General features: G+C 39.0%; 2 protein-coding genes across 4 annotated transcripts; both read left to right on the top strand.

Moving 5' to 3' along the window:
- Positions 1 to 5198: 5198 nt before the first annotated feature.
- On the top strand, positions 5199 to 11397 carry LOC114728380 (kinesin-like protein KIN-14I). Its single transcript, XM_028915282.1, is given in 20 exon segments — positions 5199 to 5654; positions 5997 to 6163; positions 6243 to 6386; positions 6544 to 6780; positions 6881 to 6952; positions 7266 to 7334; positions 7480 to 7554; positions 7651 to 7782; positions 7872 to 7953; positions 8068 to 8163; positions 8255 to 8428; positions 8760 to 8769; positions 8771 to 8864; positions 8943 to 9121; positions 9317 to 9478; positions 9578 to 9831; positions 9932 to 10095; positions 10195 to 10398; positions 10478 to 10965; positions 11069 to 11397. Coding segments are annotated over 20 exon segments (3048 nt in total). The 5' UTR covers positions 5199 to 5536; the 3' UTR covers positions 11196 to 11397.
- Positions 11398 to 12213: 816 nt separating this feature from the next.
- Positions 12214 to 13506, top strand: LOC114728386 (dnaJ homolog subfamily B member 3). 3 transcript variants are annotated; one of them, XM_028915289.1, is made up of 5 exons: positions 12214 to 12610; positions 12747 to 12834; positions 12938 to 13014; positions 13101 to 13157; positions 13269 to 13506. In XM_028915289.1, the coding sequence occupies exons 1-5, from the start codon at positions 12503 to 12505 to the stop codon at positions 13386 to 13388; spliced, it is 450 nt and encodes a 149-aa protein (XP_028771122.1). In that variant the 5' UTR covers positions 12214 to 12502; the 3' UTR covers positions 13389 to 13506. The 3 variants fall into 3 exon arrangements, with proteins under 3 accessions (XP_028771122.1, XP_028771123.1, XP_028771124.1); XM_028915290.1 differs by having other exon boundaries at positions 12938 to 13006; positions 13099 to 13157; XM_028915291.1 differs by having other exon boundaries at positions 13258 to 13392.
- The last annotated feature ends 1061 nt before the right edge of the window (positions 13507 to 14567 follow it).

A 14567-nucleotide genomic window follows, 5' to 3' on the forward strand; every position in this document is an offset into this window, starting at 1 on the left:
ACATTAAGGTAATGATGATGGCTCGTGACGGGACAACTCAATTGTCGCAGCTGCTATAACATATAGACTAGTCCCAACTTAATCTATAACATATAGCCAACAACAGACAAGACACATGGCAACGATGTCATCTGTCTAGTTCTATCATATCCAAAATAACAACGCGTACAAAAGTAAATAAAATGCCTGCTGATAAACAAAAGGAAAGAAAGACGCGGGGGCTAAATGTCGTGCCAGGAGCAATAAAGATGGTGCGTATAAGAAATAGAATGCCGCCTCATCAACTTGAGAGTATGATAAGAGAACATGGGTTTGTAGGGACGTATGAGGAGTAGGGCCTACATCCTTTCACCTTCATCATGCATAGTTTGGTCGGCTCTAAAAAGTCCAGAGCCATCAAAGAACCCCAAGCAGGGCTATACCTTCATCATTCTCTCTGAAATGCTGCTTTTCCCACCTCATTTAACTATATGCAATCAACCATTTCTTTCATCTTCTTTCATAAACAAATTGTTAGCCATGCCCATGTATTATATTCCAGTGTTTCTTTCTGATATATCTATGACCTATGATCCAACTTTTCCCTATACTTGCATATTGGTGGTTCCGATGAATATATACATAGATATTATGCGTTATTATTACCATTATGGATATGTTAAAATCATAGTTGCGTTAACTTTGACAGTAGGACAGGCATCCGATCCCCCAACGCATAATTCACTGCTTGAATTGACTGAATTCAATAAAGGGATATTTTTATTTTCGTACCTGGTCGGGTCAAGTCAACTGTCAACCGGCATACACCCACTAAATTTGATTATTTTATGTCGCAGAACAAAATTTTGCTGTCCTATTATTATGAGATCTTTATGACGTTGTTTAGGCCTTCCAAAAAAAGAACAAAAACATTTATCTCGCTTCTGTTGGGGTTGAAGGGTACGTAGATAGTTAAGTTGATGTTGCAAGTTTTAGAAAAGTTGAGAAATAATAGCACAGGGGGCTCTGTATTTGCTGCAACTTTTGGCTGCAAAAGTTATGCTTGACTTCTTTTTTTTTTTTTCCTGACCTTGAAAAGTTATGCTTGACTTGAAGCATTGAAGCAGAGAGCCTTTATGGTGGGGAGGCATATGTCATCGAACCGGCCGGCCATCTTCTTCAGAGATTGACAGCATGAATGCTTCAGAAAGAGAACTCATCAAATATAATTATAAATAAGGGGCAGCGCCTGGGCTCCTCTTTGCATGTGAATCTCATTTTTTTTTTCAAAAAAAAAAAGCCAACATAACTCATAACTTTAACCTTCCCCATTATAACTACAGCTAATCATCTTCCTCACAATTAGGGCTCGCAATTAGAATCCAACAATTATCGACTTTCTTGGTTCAACAGCCAATAATGATTATGGACGACTCTGCAGGTCCCATGCGCGCGCGCGCGTGTGTGTAAATCTGTCATGAATTTCACAGCTCAAGAGTTGGTCTTTTAGGAACAAAATTAAATGGTGGCATGGATAAGTTATTTAAATATTACCAGTGTTAATTACTCCCTCGCTCCCCTTACTCGTGGTAGTTGCGTCTTAAATCTCCTCTATATATGTATATGTACGTATGCATATATAGTAATTATGGGGCAAACATCAACATGCATGAAGTTGAGGTTTACTCCACACAAGTGATTGTGAAAGTTTTACGGACCCTTTCATTAACCGCGTCCATCGTCTTTATTTTCCTTCTACGATGAAGTATATGTGACGTTCTCCTAATGTAATTTTTATTAGTGAGGCTAAAAATATCATTTGTCTCCGGTAGAAAGTAAAAAGTAAATATTTCTCAATTAGATTTATATTGAACACGATTTTATATTTCAATGAATAGTTATGATGATTGATTTAAATTCGCTTGATTTTAAGTTTTGTGGGAATCAAATGTTATGGACAAGTTATTGTTGGATTGATCCTTGGTTTAAAAAAAAAAAACCATAATTATTAAAAAAAATTTAAATGTTAAAGGAAACTTGACTCTGAGGAAAAGATGGGCCTACCGGAATGGGCCGCTGTTACTTTTCGAGAATATACGGGCCCAGAAACTATTCAATGGTCGCCAGTTGCCGGTAAAGTGGGACCCGTTGGGGCTGCACTGCGTGGGGCCCTAGTTCGCCGCCGAGCCTCATCTGCTTTTGGTCCCGAACCACGGATTTGAATTTTTTGAACGTTATGATGACGCTGTGGGGAATACTGCGTATTGACAATTTTGCCACCAACTTTGATTTTTTCTAATTCAGCCTTCAGACTCCGTGCAGTGCAGCTTATGCCTCCCAAGCGGCGAGATTCTCCTGAAACCCCAAAATGCCTATCTTTTTTTTTTCCCCCCCGCCCCATTCGACCACACATATATAAAAAACATTACATTTTTTTTGCGTGATTATATGTAACATATATATATGTCATATAATCTTGTTACAAACTGTTTGGGAAAAAAAAAGAAAAAGAAATTTGATGCAAACTGCAAATATAAAAATCTGGGTAATGCTTATTAGACCATGAAGCTAGCGAGCATGAATAAAATGCGGGGAGTACATCGAAATATTAGTAAAATAAATCGCCTAAAAAACCTCAAAACCTTGGCAATGCTTATTAAGAAAATACTGGAAGATGAATCATTCAGGAACATAAATAAAGGGCATATTAAGGAAGCGTAATGTGTAGATAAAATCGGCAACAACCGTTGAGATATTCACCACTGCATTGTTGACATTAGGTCCAACTTTAGTGAGCGCAAAAGGCGAGCTGGGAAGTTAATAACTTGGAAGCAAAGGCCACGCATGGACGAAGTTGTTGTTGCACTGAGTTGGGTGTTAATTTCTTCATCATTGTAACATAATTTCTTAATTACAGTGGTGGGCTTCACAGATAACTGTTCCCCAACCACCGCATCACTAACCGAAAGCGACATTTTATCTGCTTATAGCTGCCCTCGTTTTCAAGTAATGACGTTCTCTCTGCTCAACCTTGTACTGTTGGTGTTGTTAACGTTATATCCCAATGCAATTCCCTTAAACAACGTTTCCTACGTGGACTACCATGTTCACCGGTTCTGCCAAGATGCTTGGGCAGTCTTGTCATTGAGTCTCTTCTTCCTCAGAAAGACCCGTACTGGAATCTAATTTTGTGTCGGAAAATTCCGACGGGGTTGAAGTTGCAGCAAATGGCATAATGAGGTGGACCAATCACGTCTTTCAATTTTGAATTAGATTCATAAAAAAATGATTGTGTGCTGCAAAGTGGATGCGGCAATTAACGAAGTGGACAAATCCAACCACTCCAAACTTCTATTCAAAGATAATTCTATTTTTGGTTTTGAATATTTTTTTGAACCCCAAAGAAGGGACTTCCATTTTTCTATCGTAAGTTAGGCACGACATTACTTTGCTTTCAATTTGATTCATTCATATTCATTCATGCACTGCAATTTAAATCATATAGTAGAATTAAAAGAGGGTGAAGATCATTCGAGTGGTTGTGGCAAATAAGTGGCCCTCATCATATCACCGTCTTTAATGATGTGGTTATTATCATTTTTTAGGCTTTGTAAAGTATATGTGAGGAAAGGTTCCGTCAACATGCTCATATCTCAAATGCACAGGCATACTACTTCCGGTTTTAATTATAAGAGTCAGTTAACTAATTTGAGGAGATTAAATAAGTAAGTTGAGTTAGTTATTTGTTCTAAATATGTGTTATTTTTTTTCTAAAATATCCTTACTAATCAAGTGTATTGACTAGAATTATTATTGTTAGAAGGGCTACTTTGGAAAAAATGTATAAATATAAGAGATAAAGTGGATTGGGGTCTTATATTTAGGACCAAAATAAAAATTAAATAGGGTCTTATATTAAGAATCGGATATAGTATATATTAACGTCATCTATACGTGGATGATTCATATTTAATGAAATCTGGAAAGGAGGAGGAAAAGATGTTCGGAAATAATAGTTAGAATTCATGTGAACAATGTGATTTGCCTTCATGAATAAGAGCGCATAAGCAAATGTGTAGGCAAAGAGCTAAAATAAATGCAAATAGCTTATATGGGATGCCATTTAATAATCATCAAAACTGATTTACTTCCCCCGATTCATATTATAAGTCAGTTCTAATTATTTCATGTCTAAAAATGAATGAAAAGTAATTGACTCATTAATTTCAGTTAAATACGAAACATTTTTTTTTTTTAACTCTGTCTGTATCTGAGAGCATACAGAAACACCACATTAAATTTCAAGTGTCCTCGTGATAAATTGCAATTGTAATGGGTGATACTGGAAAAAAATTTAATTGACAACCACCAAGTGATCTACTGTATTTAATAGTAGAGGAGTACTTTATATGAAAAATGACAGATCGAATTAGTTGATACAGACTAGGTCGAGCGAGAAAGCATAATTTAGGAAAATGGAAGGCAACCAACATAATCATCCTGATGAAATCACTGTATGTATAATAAAAACTAGATCCAGAAAACGCATCATCTACTAAGATTTAAGTGGGCACTTTACTAGTTTATTTGTCCTTTCTTTTACTTTAGCGATGCCTTGGAAAATATTGGATATTGCAAATAAGAATGGTGGATTTGGTGTACCAAAAATAAAGAAAGGCACATTATGTGAGAGGATGCATCCAAGTCCAAGCCAATTCCTGTGGGATCTAAAATCAAAATCACGGCTGCTCTGAATTTCAATTAAAATATGCCTTTCTGAAGTAAACCATTGCAAAAATTTTCATATTTTTCTCCCGGCCTTTTCACGCCCCGTTGATGCGTGAAATTCAACCCCTGGCCAACGGCCATATTGAATTGGATTCTCTTCTGCTCGTGCCTTTCCGAGCTCCGAGCTCTTCCCTGCGACGTGTAGTGTGACTATGCTTGAAATACACGCGCCGCCGCACGGAGGTGAAAACGACATTCCCTGTTGGACCTTTGCAATTCGTCCCGTGCACGCAGGGAATTTTGTTTTGTTTTGTTTTGTGATTTTTTAATTTTAAGAACCGTTAAAATAAATAAACAAATTACAATTTAAAACTTTTGAAAATCGGAAGGGCGAGGTTTGGGAGTAGGTTCGGAGCCGAGGCACAGCGAAGAGAAAACCAGCGCACTAGGAGTATAAAGCAGATGATGATACAGATAGTGAGAGAAAGAAAGGGAGCGCAATTTGTACGTAGAGAGAAGGAGAAAAGCAAAAGGTTATGATGGAGAATATGAGCATGTGAATCTTCAGCAAAGAAACCTCAACTGCACTCAACAGCATCGAGGGAACCACTCTTCCCACACTTTTTATCATCTCCTTGTCTCGCCTCTACATTCCTTTTTCTCTGAAATCCAGCTCTCATCCTCCTCAAGAGGCTCCACAAATATCAGTCAACTCAACACTATCCAATGGATGGTTAGTGTTGATTAGCTGAATTGTTGAGTTTGCTTTGAAATGAGGGATTGAAAGCTGTACTCGAGGTTCGATTAGTGTTCGATCTGCTGTGAAATTATGGCGGCAGAGAGGACATTGTCGTTTTCCGTGGCATCGGTAGTGGAAGATGTGCTTCAGCAGCACGGGACTCATCTAAAAGATCTCGACTTGGAATCCAGAAAAGCAGAAGAAACTGGTAATTCCTCCCTCTTTGCCGAATTTTTTATGAATATCAATAAGGAATGGTGGGCTAAATGCATTTTCTGGTTTGAAGCTTCTCAATTGTTTCTCTTCTCCCAGCATCACTGTGCTATTTTTTAGTTGCTGATAAATGTTGGCTTATAGCTTCATGAAGGAAATTATTGAGGGCCGATCACCAATTCACCATTAACAAGCCTGATCGTTTGAATTATGTTTTTTTTGATCATGTATATATGAAAAGAAAGGGTCCGCAATATCCATGCCAATCTAGCAAGGACAATCTGAATTACGGATTTAGTATAATTTATCCTAAATTAGTAAAACTTCTAAAATGCAGCATCAAGAAGATATGAAGCAGCAGGTTGGTTGAGAAAGATGGTTGGAGTTGTTGCAGCTAAAGATTTACCAGCCGAGCCCTCTGAGGAAGAGTTTAGGCTTGGTTTGAGAAGTGGGATCATCCTCTGCAACGTTATTAATAAGGTTCAACCCGGAGCTATACCCAAGGTAAGTTTGAATCAAGTTTGATTTACTCTAAATCCATTCTCTTAACATTACTAATTTTTGCTGTGTGATCATCGTGAAGGTCGTGGAAAGTCCTATTGATTCTGCACTTCTCCCAGATGGTGCACCATTATCGGCATATCAGTATTTTGAAAATGTTAGGAACTTTCTTGACGCTGTCCAGGAGATTGGACTTCCTACCTTTGAGGCATCTGATCTGGAACAAGTATGTAAAGAAAGTAAATTCTTGCTACTTTACATTTTTTGTGTGCAAGGATTTATCTTATCGCGATTGTTAACAACACCCTATAATTAGGTGCGACTTAATAAAACAGGGATCCTTTACTTATGAACATCCTGTTTTTTTCTGCTGAATCAATTAGGGAGGAAAATCATCGAGGATTGTGAACAGCGTTTTGGCCCTTAAATCCTATAGTGAATGGAAACAAAACGGGGCGAATGGTGTGTGGAGATTTGGTGGAGCTCTGAAACCCACAGCTTCAGGAAAATCTTTTGTCAGAAAAAATTCAGAGCCATTTACTAATTCCCTGTCAAGGACCTCATCCATTAATGAAAAATCTTTGGCTGCTTTAACCTCTGACGTTGAGTCTAATAAAATGGTTGGTAAGCTTGACTCGGAATATTTAATTATTCATCTACTCTTGCTTGGCTGAGTTGAGAAGAAAAGAATGACTGAATGTGGACTGCCTATGTTTGCAGTCGGTTTCTCATTCTTTGAGCATGCTGGTTCGTGCAATGCTATTGGACAAGAAGCCCGAAGAAGTTCCAATGGTAAGAAAAATAATACTTTTATACTTCGTAGATAAAAGTTAAACAGAAAATTTACTCATCTAATTATACTTTATAAGGCTGTTCCCGTTGTGCACTGTGAGCATAAGCTATCTTATTATAAATGTGAAATATTGTGGGGGCATCTAACATCATGATGAAGGGCTTGGCTTTTCGCTCATATCTGCTTCTTGAAACACCACTTAAAGTGCACACTAAATGTTGAGTTCCCCATCTAGTACTATTCCAGCTACTGCATTGTTATCTTGTCACAGCTCCTACCGAATTAATTTATAATTTTTTCTGCCTGATGTAGTTGGTTGAATCCGTTTTAAATAAAGTGGTAGAGGAGTTTGAGCATCGCATTGCAAGTCAGGGTGAACAGGTACAACACTTCTCACATTTAATTCATAAGTTTTTGGTTTTAGGTCATTGGCTGCCAATTTGCAAAATTTACCCCGTTTCTAACAGTAACTGCTTTTCGCTTATGATTAAGCTTTTCTTGTTTATTTGTTTATCATGTCATTCAGACAAAAGCAACTTCAAGAGACGCTGTTTCTCAAGGCAATGGTCCTGTATCAAAGCATGTTTTGGGAGAAAAGAAGGTATTATTTCATGCCAGACCCATTCAAACGCCCGAAGATTCTGAAAAATTGACGAATTGATGAACTAGAATGCTAATCTGTTTTGGAATTGATTAGGCGGAAAATAAAACTATTGTGGTTACGAAGAAAGAGGCAGTCATTCACAAAGACCGTGTCACCGATGAGGAATTGCAAGCCCAACTTCTGAAACGGCGAACGCACTTTGATCAGCAGCAAAGAGAAATCCAAGTAGGGAGCAGCTGTGATAATATATATAATCTCCATTTTGAAGTTTTTAAAAGGGTATGTAAGAGTTTGTTATTCTCATGCTTCTGTAGGAACTAAAGCAGACTATCCATACCACAAAAGCTGGCATGCAGTTCATGCAAATGAAATTTCAAGAGGAATTCTCCAATCTTGGTAGGGATTTGGAATGACAAATTTTATGCTCATCGCTTTTTTGTTTTTTCTCCCCATTTTTGCCTCGGGATTGATGGATGACGCGTGCTTATTATTTGATATTAAACTTCATAGGCATGCACGTTAATAGCTTAGCTCATGCGGCTTCCGGATATCACAAAGTTCTTGAAGAAAATCGCAAACTGTACAATCAAGTGCAGGATCTTAAGGGTAATAAACATAATTGGTTGCCTTATCCCAAAGCATTATTATGGCTTTGCGGCCCAAATAGATTCAAGGCGGGTTACTTTTGTTTGACCAGGGAGCATTAGGGTGTATTGTCGAGTAAGACCGTTCTTGCCTGGACAATCAAACTTTTCGAGCACGGTGGAAAATATAGACGATGGAACTATCACAATTAATGTCTCATCAAAGAATGGGAAAGGACGCAGATCCTTTAACTTCAACAAAGTCTTTGGACCATCAGCAACCCAAGGTTTGATTCTTTTTTCAAGTATCTCTAGAATTCGAAAATCTAGACATAGGCGGGTTAAAATCTCGTCTATTATTGTACCAGGGAGCATTAGGGTGTATTGTCGAGTAAGACCGTTCTTGCCTGGACAATCAAACTTTTCGAGCACGGTGGAAAATATAGACGATGGAACTATCACAATTAATGTCTCATCAAAGAATGGGAAAGGACGCAGATCCTTTAACTTCAACAAAGTCTTTGGACCATCAGCAACCCAAGGTTTGATTCTTTTTTCAAGTATCTCTAGAATTCGAAAATCTAGACATAGATTAACTCGTCTATTATTGTATTGCAGCGGAGGTATTCTGATATGCAGCCTCTCGTTAGGTCTGTTCTTGATGGGTATAACGTTTGCATATTTGCGTATGGTCAAACAGGATCAGGAAAAACTTACACTATGGTAGGATGTAGTTTGAAGTTATTTCCTAAATTTTCGAGTTTTAATAATATTTTGCTGATATATGTTGTATACATTTAGACTGGACCGAAAGAGATTACAGAGAAAAGCCAAGGTGTAAACTATCGGGCTCTGGGTGACTTGTTTCTTATAGCAGATCAGAGAAAAGATACTCTTCGTTATGATGTGTCCGTTCAAATGATTGAGATTTACAATGAGCAAGTCAGAGATCTGCTAGTTACTGATGGAAGCAACAGAAGATATCCTTTTACTGGTCATATAATTGCTTCTCACTCTTATATATCTCCCATGGATATGGCTATAGAACATTAAAACCCCAGAATATAGCAGAGATGATATTGACTGCCGTTTTTTAAACATATATAGATAGAGCTTTAAAATGAAAACAGATTTTTTATGCTGTTGCTTGCCCAGTGGCACTTAACCATCAATACATTAGAAATTCGAAATAGTTCTCATAAGGGGCTCAGTGTGCCAGATGCCAGCCTCGTTTCTGTATCCTCAACTCTTGATGTTATTGATTTGATGAAACTGGGGCACAGAAACCGTGCTGTTGGAGCAACTGCCCTTAATGACAGAAGCAGCCGCTCTCATAGGCATGTTTATAATCCATTTATTTCCTGTTATCTTTATCCTCTTGTTTTTGTTGTACGTTGGCGGAGCTAACTAGTGTCTTGAAATTCTCAATTTTGCAGTTGCTTGACTGTTCATGTACAAGGAAGAGATTTGACATCAGGAACTGTCCTTCGGGGATGCATGCATCTTGTTGACTTGGCAGGAAGCGAGAGGGTAGATAAATCGGAGGCCACAGGAGATAGGCTAAAAGAGGCGCAACATATTAACAAATCTCTCTCAGCTCTGGGTGATGTCATCGCTTCCCTTGCTCAGAAAAATCCTCATGTCCCATATAGAAATAGCAAACTCACACAATTACTCCAAGATTCGCTTGGTAAGATTAAGTCTTGTTTCGGTTGCTGGTTAGACGTAGTTTGCGTTGCAGGTCCAGCATGTTTTTCATGCTTCTTAATATGTGGGACCTATAATTTCAGGAGGACACGCCAAGACCCTAATGTTCGTCCACGTAAGTCCAGAGAGTGACGCTCTCGGCGAAACAATCAGCACCTTAAAATTTGCCGAAAGAGTTGCTACAGTTGAGCTTGGAGCTGCTCGAGTAAACAAAGATAGTGCAGATGTTAAAGAGCTCAAGGAACAGGTTCTTCTGCCTGCTTAACCTTACAGTTCTGCGTGTTCTTCTGACTCCTTTCTGGTTGCAAGTTACTAAATCTAGTTGAACAATTAATCTGTTCGACAGATTGCTAGCCTTAAGGCAGCATTGGCAAGAAGGGAGGGAGAATCGGAACACGTGGTGCAGCATTCTTTATCTGGAAGCTCTGAAAAGTACAGGAAAAAGGCTAGTAGTGAGCTCTCACCTTATCATACTGACAAGCGGGGTGCAGATACAGTGGGTGATCACCTTGGATGCCGGCAACCTATGGTTGATGTTGGCAACATAGAGGTGTGTGCTTTATTTCCTAATGATTTTCTCCAATCGCTTAAAATGGTTTCGCTTACTGTGATTACCGTTGATCCTGCAGCTGCACGGTAATAGCACATTGAAGCCAAAAACTCAGAGCTTTGATTTTGATGAGATATCAACAAATTCACCGCCATGGCCCCCAGTGAGTAGTCCTGGACCAAACTACGGGGAAGATGATAAAGAAACTGGATCTGGAGAGTGGGTTGATAAGGTCATGGTAAATAAGCAAGATGTGAGCAAAACTGAGAACCCCTTGGGACTTTGGGGAGCAGACAATGGAAACTTGTCTGATGTCTTTTATCAGAAATACCTCCAAGATTCTTCCAAAATATACACTGATCAGTCCTATAATGTGTTTATGGGAGGCAGCCAGTTCAATGCTGCAGGGTCAGATGGCATGGATGATCTTGATGCTGCAACCAGTGATTCTTCGGAACACGACTTACTTTGGCAGTTTAATCATTCCAAACTTCCAGGCGTCGCCAATGGCATTGGACCGAAGACTAAGACATCTGTCCCAAAGTTAACAAAAGGCCCAGAACTGAGGTAAAACTTCAGCTTAATTTTACTTTTAGCTCCACTTCAAAAACTTTGATACACACCTTCTTGGAAATTAATATTAGTTTTTTTCTCTTGGCTATTTATTCAGCAAGAGTATCACCAATCCTTCTCTTGGTCCTTCTCCTTCACGGAAGCAATCAAACGGTGTCTCGCATCGACCGGGAAGGCATCCAGCTTCGGTTGACATGAAACGAAAAAATGGGAATAGAAAGTGAACATTTTTAAAATTTACACGCTAAAAGGGTGATTTTTTTTTATTATTTCTTTTCATTTTTTTTTAACAATTTTAGATTTAGGAGAGAGCGAGGGATTTCTCTGTGATGTTTTTATTATTTTTGGTTGTATAAAATATAAATGTAATTTGTATTATACAGATACAGATAATGCAACAATAATACCCGTTGCTTGCTTCACCAAGCTCTCTTTACACAGCACTCGACGCGAATACACCCATTTCTGGACTCTGGAATCTGAATTAGGATTCTTGGTTGAAAATTGGGTTACATACTTGCATAAGTAACTCAACCGTCCAAAACCGAACCTCAACGAGAGCAATTAGGATGAAGGAATAGGAGAGCACCCCAATGCACCCAGTCGAGATTCGGGAAGACAGGCCTCTAAATCCATAACGAAGCCCAAGCTTAAAGAAGCGTCATGTCCGACTCTTGAGTTGGGCCTAGGGCCTCAGTCTTGACTCAGGTCCATTAGTTCTCGCATTGCATCAAATTATTATGTTTTGGTTTCAAAGGTGTCCACATTTAATACTTAATAATATCTTTGTTTTGAAAAAATTAAAAATAATTAATATTCAATGTTTAACTTGATTTTTTTGCCAACCATAGTAATTTGATTTTTCTGAAAGAGAGAGTCGTAGGCTTGCGAGTAACTTATATATAAAATTGGGAAAAGAGGGGAAGAAGGAAGCAGCATCTGGGCTAAATGCCATATTATCCATGTTGGAAACTTGGTAGACGCAAACCACGGAGCGACAGAAGCAGCAACCAGCAATCCGCCAGCACCCCTCCTTTTTTCTCCGTTTATTCATTTTTCGTTTTGGCCTTTTGTTTTCTTGGTAACAAAAGAGGCAGCCAAGAGAGGCAGGGTGGGCCCCATTTCAGATTACAGGTGTCCGAGGTGCATGCAAGATATGTGGCTCCGCAAGAGGCACTCCCTATGTGACGATAACGCCCAGTCACTGCATTTGGCCAGGGGTTCTACACACCCAAGAATATCAGCACCTCCTTCCCCCAGAAGCCTCTAGAACTTTCAACCTCTCTTCAACCTTCCTTAATTGTTTCTTCTTAAAGATCAGATGTGATCCAATGCCTGTATTCTCAATGTCATGGTTCTCTTCATAATCAGGCCATGCAGCATTTTATTCTGATCGCTCATAGCCTTAGTTGCTGTCTTTCTCACATAAATCGAGGCCTCCCGTTATTAAACCTCGACACGCACCAACGTTAACCGGCGAGGCTATAACCTCCGCATTCTCCATTTCAACTTGTAGTTCCGGTCGGCCACGATGTCTGACGTTGTTGACCCTTGCGGTGGTTGTTATTACTCTGTGCTTGGGATAAGCAAGCAGGCCACCGATTGTGAAATCCGAGGCGCTTATCGTAAAATGGCTCTGGTAATTAAGCTTTCGTGGCACATTATTGGAGGCGGATAAAATAATTTTCTGTCAATTAACTAGCAATGACCAATATTCTTTCTTCATTCAAGTGAATTTGTTCTCAATTCTTTCTTCTTCTTCTTCTGGGAGGAAGAAATGGCATCCGGATAGGTGGACTAGAGAGCCAAAGCTTGCTACAGAAGCTAAAAGACGGTTTCAGCAAATTCAAGAGGCTTATTCGGGTATTATATTTGAAAATCTATTGCTTCCTCCCTTTATATGAGTTCTGAAACGCTGCGTTAGCGCGTTTTTGGTTGTTACTAATGGTCTCGTTTTGAAATGTAGTTTTGTCTAATAAAGGGAAGAGAACCATATATGATGCTGGCTTGTTTGGTTTCATCGGAGACGACGACGACGAGGAGGTGCGTTTCCTGTTAGAGTCATTTCTCTATCCGATGTGTTTCCGGGGACATATCATTGTATTTACATATCGGAATTCTGGAAACAGGGATTCGTTGATTTCATGCAAGAACTGATCTTGATGACGCAGACAGAGAGCCCCCAGGTATTGCATTTAACACTACAATAACTAACAAAAAATGAGAGGTGGAGAAGAATTATTTACTCAGTTAAACATTATTATTTTCTGAATAGCGTTGAATTGGGGTATTGTTAGGAACACACATTGGAGGATCTTGAGAGACTGATGATGGGCATGATGGAGGACCACAGTGAAGGAACGGGGATATCTGAGTTTCAATCCACCACTCCCACGAAAAAGATTCGAATCAAATGATTTTTTTTTTTTGTTAATCGATTCGTATATGATTTCCATCAATATCGATCTAGAATGATATTTAGAAAATTTCTCTCTTGGCTTCAAATAATCATATTGTCATGTCAATTTTTCTGTTGATCAAATTTATAACTGCAAGCTCAACGGATGACGAGTACATAAACTGCTGTCATGAAAAATAACTGGAAAAGATGATTAAAAGTATATAATGCAGCAGCTTAAGCAAAGACGACAATGAAATTGTGAAAACAGAGTTCTTTCAACTGTACCGAGGCTTTGAACTTACAAATTCTTATTCAATTATGTGTGAAAGATATAAAATCAGGAAGTACAGGTCTTCGATGCAAATACAATTTTAAGGATAAGAAGCCCTATGTTTGTAGTCGAAGGCATTAATTATTATGGGTCGAAACCAAATGGTTGGATGCATCTGGTTGGATACAGTATTGTCCACAGAGGAGGGGAGCTGACGAGTTTAATGTGAAATGGAAGAGAAATGGGACTGGAAGTAGTGGATCTATAAATTCTGTAACTGTTTCTTCGTCAAAATTGTCGACTCTCTCCTGCTTTCGTTAAAAATGTTTGTCCCGATTCCTCAAAGCAAACACTGACACAGTTATATAACGTTGAATTCAAAGTTTTCCTATCTCCAACAGGCCCAAACTCCAATAGAGACACAACACAAGGCCTCGCATCCAATGCTTTGTGTTTACGTTGTTCACTAAGTCACTATTATCTTCCTCACTACTCTCCACACACAGCTTGAGGCCAGAAGTAATTAGACATCTAAAAAGAAGCGAGAGAAAGTAGCAGGTTTAGAAGACACTGTTCATTTCATGGGAACTGTTGGGAGGGGTGGGGGAGCCAAAGCTAAATCGACCTGCCATGGATGGAAACGAAGACAAGTTTTCTATGATTGATTGATATTCATACGGTATAGCAACCTATCCTTAAAGCACAGTAACTTGGATATTGCTGTTACTACTTCACCAAGATGGTCCTCCGAGACTCAGGGTGGAAGCTCTAAAAGCATGGCCAAATTAACTAACTACTGAAAAGCCGCTTTCTGGTATAATAATAGTGCCAAGTTAGGAAGCAATAGAACGGACAGTTCAACTTTCGTGGATCTCAAGACCATCTTTCGTGGACAAGAAGAGATATCCGAACAAACCAGCCTAA

Source organism: Neltuma alba, unplaced genomic scaffold (genome assembly GCF_004799145.2).
Source record: "Neltuma alba isolate B1F8T4 unplaced genomic scaffold, ASM479914v2 tig00012535_pilon, whole genome shotgun sequence".
Taxonomy (NCBI): domain Eukaryota; kingdom Viridiplantae; phylum Streptophyta; class Magnoliopsida; order Fabales; family Fabaceae; genus Neltuma; species Neltuma alba.